General features: G+C 36.3%; 1 protein-coding gene across 2 annotated transcripts; it reads left to right on the forward strand.

The window, feature by feature from the left end:
• Nucleotides 1-681: 681 nt before the first annotated feature.
• On the forward strand, nt 682-9,160 carry LOC116304520 (uncharacterized). 2 transcript variants are annotated; one of them, XM_031714266.2, is made up of 11 exons: nt 682-849; nt 951-1,748; nt 2,528-2,762; nt 3,973-4,148; nt 5,506-5,733; nt 6,271-6,479; nt 6,602-6,804; nt 6,943-7,241; nt 7,319-7,691; nt 7,769-7,924; nt 8,030-9,160. In XM_031714266.2, exons 1-11 carry the CDS (start codon nt 688-690, stop codon nt 8,647-8,649), a joined length of 3,459 nt encoding a protein of 1,152 aa, XP_031570126.2. In that variant the 5' UTR covers nt 682-687; the 3' UTR covers nt 8,650-9,160. The 2 variants fall into 2 exon arrangements, with proteins under 2 accessions (XP_031570126.2, XP_031570127.2); XM_031714267.2 differs by lacking the exon at nt 951-1,748.
• The last annotated feature ends 75 nt before the right edge of the window (nt 9,161-9,235 follow it).

Consider the following 9,235-nt stretch of genomic DNA (forward strand, 5'->3'; position numbering starts at 1 on the left):
TTGCACATAATAGTATTGTATTGTATTGTATTGTATTGTAATATAATCTTGTTTCAGTCTGTAATATTGTTAGCAATACTACTAAAACTGTTACTACTATTTTGATGGTTTGTTTTTGTTTCCTCGGTTTCTTTTGTCTTATTCTATCATATAAACACTCCTTTCTACCACCTCTTTCTCTTTTACTCCGACAAAGGACTAGCGTCCGAAATGTCAGTAAAAAGTTTTTTCATCTTTTCACGGTGTATAATTTACCTTTATATCATTACTGTTTCATTAAAAACACTGACGCAGCTCACACTAGTTTTTAGCTAGTTATCTCTTCCTATTACTAGAGTGCAAACAATCCGTGAAATACTAATTGCTAAATAGTACAAAATAGTGTTAATTAAACAATAGAAAACAATGGAATTTGCATGAAATTTTGCTATTTAGTATTCTAAATAGCACAATCAATTTCCTTTCCTAGGATCAAGTCTGTTTGTTTCAAGTATCTGAGTGGCAAAATATATTTGTAATGTTATATTTATAATCTTACATGAGCAATTTATTTATTTATATCAACTTTTTTTGCAATAAATAACACGAGTCAAGAAATATATACAGAAATATGTAAAATATATTTAGCTGGATTCATGCGACGCACGAGAACGAGGCTAACATTGAAAAGCGTTCTTGACAACCAACATGGACAACGCAGACTTGGAGAAGTTGACTATTTCCCCAGGAAAATTATGCCCTGTTTTCAATCCAAATACCATCGATTATTCTGTTACCTTAGAGAGCGATGTAAAGCAACTCAAAATTGATCCACTGACAAGTGATTGTGGAGCTTCCTACAGGATATTGGTAAGTCTTCGTCTTTCTCAGAAACTAGTGGTAACCGATCACACTTGGCTTATTTTAGCTTGCTTTTTAACAAATATGAATGGCATTAAATCGTTTTAAAGGGAGGTGCTGGTAAGATTTTAGATCTTCCAGAAGGAGAAACCACTTCAATTAAGATCGAGGTAACTGCCGAAGATGGAACTACAATCAAGAACTATATCATAAGCGCTACCAGATTGTCAGCTAAGGAAGCTTTGCTCAGCTACCTGAAATGTTCAGTGGGGGAACTCAGTCCAGCATTTGCAGCTAACATTCAAACCTATACTACAGCTGTTCCATTATCAGTGTCGTTTATTCAGATAACAGCAACTGCAGCAGACCAGAAAACGGCTTTGAAACTAAACGGAGGAGAGGATTTCAATGCACCAATCCAGCTCAACTTTGGCGAAACGAAAGTAGAAATCGAAGTGACATCTCCAGATAAAAGTACCTGCAAACTTTACACTGTAAAAGTTTGCAAACAACATTTATTAAGACCTGCACACTTTGTGAACAAAGGCGACATCAAGAAAGCAGAGTGCCCAATTTGCCTTGGTATACCACATAGACCAAAGTCTATTAAAGGAAGCCTTTCTGGGCGTGTGTACTGTAAATCTTGCATTGATGAGACCACGCGAACCTCAAAACAAGACCCACTGGATGATACGCCTTTGATGGGAGAGTGGAGGCTTGATGAGTTTGAGCTGGATAAAGAGTTGTCAACTTCACCAGCCTATTGTGTGTTTAAACACTGGGGCTGCTCTGAAAAACCAACGTTATTCGATTTGGGCAACCACATGGACTGTTGTGAATACAGACCAGTCATAGTTGACAAATCATCAGAGTTAGTTAAAGCTAAGGTTTTGCAAACCACGTCCAAGGTAACAGCTCATGATCACCCTTTGCATTTACTTATTATTAAAAACTTTTACGAACAAGAGGGTGCATCTTAGAGAGCTTTATTTACATGGGAGAAAAGCACATTTGCATGAGCCCCGAGGGGGTACTCAGCCAGGATTTGGGTAGGGGTGTCCCGCTGGGATTCTGAAAGGGGTACCCTGTTTATGACAAAAGATATAATTAATTGCACTGAATTCCCGTTTCAATTATCATGCCAGCTCGCGTATCGCTTTTTGAAGACCATAGTAACCAGTTTCGGTCAATACGAAAGTAGAAACCCTGAGTATGACAGGAAATGCAGGAAAAAAATTGAAGCTTGAGTGAAATTGCATACCCTGTTTATGACAAGAAGCTTGAAAAACCATACGCTGTTCAGCGGATCATCCCCGTATAGTCCATATATGGGAGTACCCCCCCGGGGCATTAGCTAGGATCATTGACCTCTACTACCAGACTAACTTGCACACTTTCTTTTGTTTACTAGTTAATTAGCACCAAATTTTGTCTTGCTATAGTGCTATTCTCGTGAGGGAATAAAAATTTAAATAAGAAAGAAAATTTGCAAAGCATCATGGTAGTGAGAGTCAAATGATGCAATCATGCAAAAGTGCTATCAAACAAGCACTAACCAAACTTGGTTTATTGGTTTATTTTCAGCCTTTGATCTCATTTTGAACACACACATTTTCATTTTAACTTTTAAGATCTCCCCTTCCCCTCCCCTCCCCTCCAACTAAATGTTTGATGTTTTCCTTAATAGGACTGTACAATGGCCTGCTCAGATTGTACTCGGCCTGTGCGCACAAATGAAATAGAATTACGCAAGATGTACATGTGCACAAGCAAACAATTTAATATTGTTTCATTGCATAAAGTGGAAGTTAGAGGATGGGAGAAAAAGTTAATACAAGAAACCAGTGAAAAGTCTGCTGAAAAGTTGATGCTTACAGCAAAAGGAATCGAAAAAGATTATTTGAAAGCCCTTCCCAAGCATGGTATGTAAGAGATATATATTATATTGTAGTATTCCGCACTACAATATATGGTTTATATATATTCTCATGTACATATATCTCCTATGGGGCCGATAAACCCACATAATGTTTCCTAGCTTGAAGTCTCATAAATGAGGTAGCTTGGTAGCTCAGTGGTTAGAGCATGGCACCAGAATTGCCAGGGCATGGGTTGAAATCTTGTTCAAGACTCAAAATTTTAAAAAAATGTTTTCAACAGTCTTATAAGCTGTATAAGTTGCTTGGTTATACTGCGAGAATCAGCTCAATTTAATACATTACAACCACAGTACAAATATATAGCTATATATATTCTCATATGCAGTATATTATCAGCACAGCAAAAGCAATTAATATTTCATTTTACAAAAACTTATATGTGTGATGTCCTTCCTATGCAAAATAACTTCAAAAATGAAAAGCAGATCTATTAAGTTTGTTTTGCATTTCTTCATATTTAGTAGGAATGAAGCTTCATATTTAGTAGGAATTAGGCTTGCTATCTAAAGCTAAAGAGCAAGTTTTTGATCAAATTTGGCTTTATTTTAGTTAGGTGTGGGTGGGGTTTTTGTATTTATTCATTATAATATTTATGCTGAAAGCCCATGTCACCATTAGTGTCTCCAAACTAAATATTAGATCTTTCCCAAATTTGCCTGATACATAAAACAGAGCCCAATATTTCAAGATATGCTTCATTTTTCACGCACAAAGGTTTCAGTGGAAGGCTACACTGTATGTGCTAAATTAAATTTATTTTTTTTACCTGCCACAAATCACTGAGCATTATAAACAAAGTATCACATTGAAAGTACTGTTTACTTGTAGATCCAAATTTACAAAGTCCATGGTTACCAAGTCCATCTAGAATAGTAATTATCTTATCTAATTTAGCTAACATAAACTATACAACAGTTTGGCTAAATTCCCAACATAAACTATACAACAGTTTGGCTAAATTCCCCGGAGATGTTCAGGATATTCATAAATGGCACCTATTTGGGTAAAAATCATTTGTTGCCATGCTGACCTGAATAAGACTCCATTGCCTTTAAGGTAACCTTTTTTCAAAATCCTCCCCCCTCCCCCCCCCCCTCCCAGATTTCTAGTTTACCCTTAAGGTCATGATTTGGGTTAGGGATTAAGTATGAAGCAGGCTGATCCTATACAACAATAAAAACATTTTTTACAGGATGTGCTGGACAGTTTTATGGTGAGGTTCATCCTCTTCAACTTCTAAATTCAGCAGCAGAGTGGTATGCTACAGCTATCAAACTCACACCCAAAGATGCAAAAGTTCATTTTTGTCTTGCTCAAGTATATGAGGAAATGTATTATTGTCAGGATTTATATGGACTAAAGCCTCCGGTATGTGTTATTTTGCTTGCTTGTTTATATTTCACAAATAAAATAAAATAAAATACTGGGCTTATAACCCCTAATTCAGTAGTTTTATTAATACATGCACTCAAATGCCTTACATGATGTCACAGTCATTTACATATACTGCAAGAATAAAGCTTCACGACACTTAAAACAGGAAATATTTTACCATATATATTCACTTCAGCTGAAAACAATATTGAGAATTAAGAGTTTCTTTGTTTGTGGGAGTCATGATTTTGCTACCCTTTTGTTTCATCCATATTTTTTTATTTTGTATTCCTGCTCCAAGCTTTCAGGTTACAAACCCATCATCAGGGAAAAACTGATTGAAATTACATTCAAAGTTGCGAGACAATGACAATCACGTGTGCGCGAGCTAACGAACGTTATGCGCACGGAAAATACTTATAAACTAAGATATTCTATAGTAAACAAAACAAATAAATAGATTAACTAATTAATTATCAAAATTATATAGACGATACTAGCGTTTGACTTATTATTAAGTGGCATGTAACTATGTGGAACAGTCCTTCCACAGTCTCTATTGAACATCACATTGTTCTTGGAAGCTATTTAAAATACTTCAGTCAATTTGCACTTAGACCAAGAAACTTCACGCCAGGACCCTCAAATAATTCCATGCTATATCATGGTTACATTTATTAGCATGATCTGCCAAGGCTAATGATCCTGTTTTTCCAAGACGGACTCTGGCCATAATGTATGTTCTTTCTGTCATGTTCTTAACGATCGTTCTGTTTCGAGTAGTAAATATTGAGAATATTAAGTCAGGGATTCTGTGTACTTTAATGTGATCTTACTCAACACACGTTTCAAACTTTTCAAAATAGAGAAAACTGCAGCTTTCCATTTCTTGTTGGCATTTTTGGTCAAAGAGATATTAATGCTAATTAGGAGGTTAATTAAGGTCATATCAACTCACAGTTTCCTGCAATATAGATCTATCCCAGTATATTTCTGAGTATTTGATGAATGTCATTCAAACTTTGCAGTCTACTTTTATTCAAAACATGTGACATGACAATACACAAACTTTTCAGGCTATATTTTATCACAATCCTATGCATATCATAATCCTTTGCTGGTTAAGTCATCAGGAAAAGTGGCCACCATTTTAAGTTTCATTATCTTTGGAAGGAAAAAAGAAATTTGACAAAAGAAAGTGACATTTCACTTTACTATCAACAGTCTTTCAATCCAGGCAAAAAAAGCAGCAAGTCAGAAATTTGGTCATAGTAGCATGTTAACTTAGTGTAACCATTTAAGCAAACCAGTCTTCTTTTTATTTCTTTTTTTTTTCCTTTGATATATATAGAAAACCTCAGAACCTGAATTAGACTTCAATTTAAAGTCAAAAGAAAGTTCCAAAGAAGATGACATTCAAGCTCTTTGTGAGTCACGTGGTGTTGGTCGAAATGCTCCTTTGAGTTTACAGCTTAAGGCTTTAGATGACGAATACCACTACCTTGTGGAACAAGGAAGATCTGTTAAGGCTGAATATGTACAGGAACTATATGTATTCAAATCAAAACAGACATTAAAGGTATGTTAAATGTGATCATAATTCAAATGTATTACACATCAAATAATATTTGTTTACCAGACTCACAGCTTAATTTTTAAAAATTGTTCATAGATTTCCATTGTCTGTCCTCTTATTGATCATAGATGATGTCTGTAAATGTTCAAAACTTAAAGTGGAACCATGAGCACAGCGAGTGGTTTCACTGTAAACTTTTGAACATTTACGATGTAATCTATGTTTGATAAGAGAACAGACAATGGAAATCTATAAGCCATTTGTTTTTTTACAATAGAATAAACATAAAAACATCTAAAAATAAGAAAAAAAGTTTAAAAGAAAAAAAGTTTCAAGCACGCTGGATCCAAGCGCTGTGTTTGTCCTCTTATTTATTATAGCTGTCAGCCAACCAGATTGCGAGAATATGCTCTGTTATTGCAAAAAATGAAATGAAATAAATAAATAATCCTGGCTTGTTTCACAAGGGGAGTACTCTCACCTCTATACCACCTGTGCTTCCAAAAACCTGGCTGGTATTGTTATTGTTATTGATGACAGGATTGCAAGACTGCTGAAATAGTTGTTAATGAAGAAGAGCCATTAGGTAAAGCCTATCTGAAGTATATGGATGCATTAGCATGCAATGTGGATAATCACCTATACAGCCTGCATGTTGGTAGGATGCTTGTACTTCAAGGTAAACATGATGAGGCTGTACCTAGATTGCAGACTTCAGTAGGACTTAAGCCAACAAATATTGAGTCAAGGTATCAAGTACAAATATGATGCAAATTTATGCTTTTTAATTTTATAATTCAACTTTTTGATAACTTTTACTGCAAATATGTTATTAATTTTCCCCTTCATTTACCTTTTGTAAAATTCTTAGATTTTATCTAGGTCTCGCTTTAGTCCAGCAAACAGAAGGAGCTGGTACACGAAAAGATGAAGCAATTGGATACATATCAGAGGGTTTGGAATATATGTTGAGTTATGTTCCAGGGGAAGAAAATCATGAATTTGGAGCAACCAAACCAATAAAAGTACCTAATATTCATTGTCTTCAAGCATTTTTGATACTGGCAGATCAAGGTAAATAAACAAGTTGTAACTTCTAACATGTAACTTCTAACAAACTGTTACCTTGATGTCGGGGACTATCCCGGTATGAAATATGTATGCTGTGCAAAATACTCACTTGTCTTAATTGTAAAATGTGTTTACTTCTAGTGAAAGGTAATCCTACATTGCCTGTTGGGGTAATGTCTTCAGGCGATGCATACCACTGTGCTGCAATAGTTTGTACACGAGTTATGCACTCTCTTGTTGCTAGAGGTCACACATATTATGCAGTAGAATGGATTCTGTTTCAAGCTCATTCCTCACTTCTACAGTTGGCTCTCGAGGCAGACAATAATAACAAACCAATTGACCAAAATTTGGTTACAAGTCGATGTGACAATCTCTCAGCACTTATTAAAAACTCTAGTATTCCACCTGAGAAACAAGTTTTGGAGCTACAAGAAAAGGTAACCATGTGCTTGACTTAATAGCCACTTTAAGAAGGGCTAAAAAGAATGCTGTTATTTGATTACTTTATCCTCAGACGTGTCAGCAAGCAGTATTGCTACAGCCGTCAAACAGCAGATCAATCTACCTTCTAGGAGATGCGCAGTTACGCTGCTATGACAACGATCCAACAAACAGCAAAGACCGTTTACTTGAGTGCGAGGATACCTATCGTGTTAGCTTAGAATTAGAAGGTAAACCTTCAGGAGGAAAGTCATTACCTGAGAAAATATGCCAACAAAACTGGTACAAAGAGCGACAAGCTAAGTCTCAGTCAGAAGAAAAAGCAAAGAGTACATCCACTACACAGAAACCTGCCACATCTTCAAAGATAAGTGGTGTGATAGGAAAAGGAGCTGCTCCAGCGAGAGGTGGTGTGTCTGCCAGGGGACGCGGAACTACAAGTAATGGTAAGTATTGTTTTTAGAAACGACTTACTGTGAGTTCGCTCTTGTTAATAGCTTGCGTATCATCTATATAATGTTAGTTGGACGTGTGGGTAATACTCCAAGTACCAGAGGAGGAGTGTCAGCTAAACCACCAGTTGCAAGAGGTAGGGCATCACCAACAAAGGGAACTTCTACGCAGTCGAGGAGTGGAGTTGCGGTTGCCAAACAGACAACTTCTGCAGCCAAGTCTTCAGGTATATCGAAAATTGTATGAATCAAGATGTAATATTCGCACATTATACTTTACTTGATAAAGAGAAATATATTTACTAACGCTAAAATACTTTACTTTTATTTAGCATCGCCAACCAAACCGCCGTCATCTCACAAAAGTGGCTCGTGTGCGGCAACGAAGTCACATTCGCAAATTGAAAAAACGCCAGAGAAACAAGACGTTATTTCTAGCAAATCAAAAGGTGAGGCAGACAAGCCTGTGGGACCAATCAACAAGCCTGCTTATCAATCCCGTCTAGGACTTGCGAGAGTCCTAGTACGCAAAGATGCAGACAAGGATGAGATCCGTAAGCTTTATGAGGAAGTCATTTCCTTGGCGCCAGACTTCCATGACGCGTACATTGAGCTGGCTGATTCCCTTATCAATTCAGATCCTATGAAGGCTGTTGATGTTTATTCAAAGTATCCTTTTAAAGAAAATCAGAGCTTTGACGATGCCTACATTCACGGGGAAATCGTACGAATCATTATGAAATACGAGAAGTATGATGACCCCAGGCTTGGACCAAGTTTGATTTCTTTGGGAAAAACTATGGGACTAACTGTTATCGAGAAGTACGTTGAGGCACTAGATAAGACCTTCAAATACAGTAAGCTTTTATGTCAAGTATATGCTGGGGTACATGGGAAAGATGTTGACGATCCTGACCTTCATCAGTTTTTTAAATTCAAGTGTTGGATTTAAGGCTGAGTGAATGAACCTCACTTTCTGTATGGCCCGAACTAAGAGGCTAACACTTTTTTTAGAGGATTGCAAAGTGTTGCCTTGATGATAGGGCTAATTCTGTTAGGTTACTCATTGCCTCCATTTATCCGAAAAGTATGATCAAGAGCCATATCTGAAATATTTTTGGTATTGAATAACCATTTGTAAAACTAGTTTGTATTGATTCACTTCGCAAGTGTTTTATTTCAGGCCAGTTGTACCTTTGGGTAGTAAGAATGGTTAAAAAGACGTCATATACTGTTATTGGTGTGATTTTGGATATCGTCTTTTTCCTTGTTTTAACATTCTGGTCATGAATAGCTTTAAGTAAGAAATAAAACAGTGAATAGTGTGGTCATCAGTCGGCCTCGTCGCTTTATTAATAAGCTTCTCTTTGTTATCATATATTATTATCATATTATTTACAACTTATATTGCTAATGGTATCCGAGTACATGTTCGTGAGAATAAATAGATTGTTGTAAAACGAGCAGTTTTAGAATTACATTTTTCTATCTTTTGTTTTCTTGTGCTTACTGATGGTTTTCACGGCGGCCATGTTGGA

The sequence above is a fragment of the Actinia tenebrosa genome, unplaced genomic scaffold, assembly GCF_029948245.1.
Source record: "Actinia tenebrosa isolate PJP-AT-01 unplaced genomic scaffold, QUT_ActTen_1.0 PGA_scaffold1__47_contigs__length_23844297, whole genome shotgun sequence".
Lineage (NCBI taxonomy): Eukaryota > Metazoa > Cnidaria > Anthozoa > Actiniaria > Actiniidae > Actinia > Actinia tenebrosa.

What these genes read in the sequence shown, in the direction of transcription:
- LOC116304520 (XM_031714266.2), top strand. Translation starts at nt 688, where the DNA reads ATGGACAACGCAGACTTGGAGAAGTTGACTATTTCCCCAGGAAAATTA. An exon ending in TATATGGACTAAAGCCTCCG is followed by an intron (nt 4,149 to 5,505) that starts GTATGTGTTATT and finishes TGATATATATAG; the next exon opens with AAAACCTCAGAACCTGAATT. An exon ending in TTCTGCAGCCAAGTCTTCAG is followed by an intron (nt 7,925 to 8,029) that starts GTATATCGAAAA and finishes ACTTTTATTTAG; the next exon opens with CATCGCCAACCAAACCGCCG.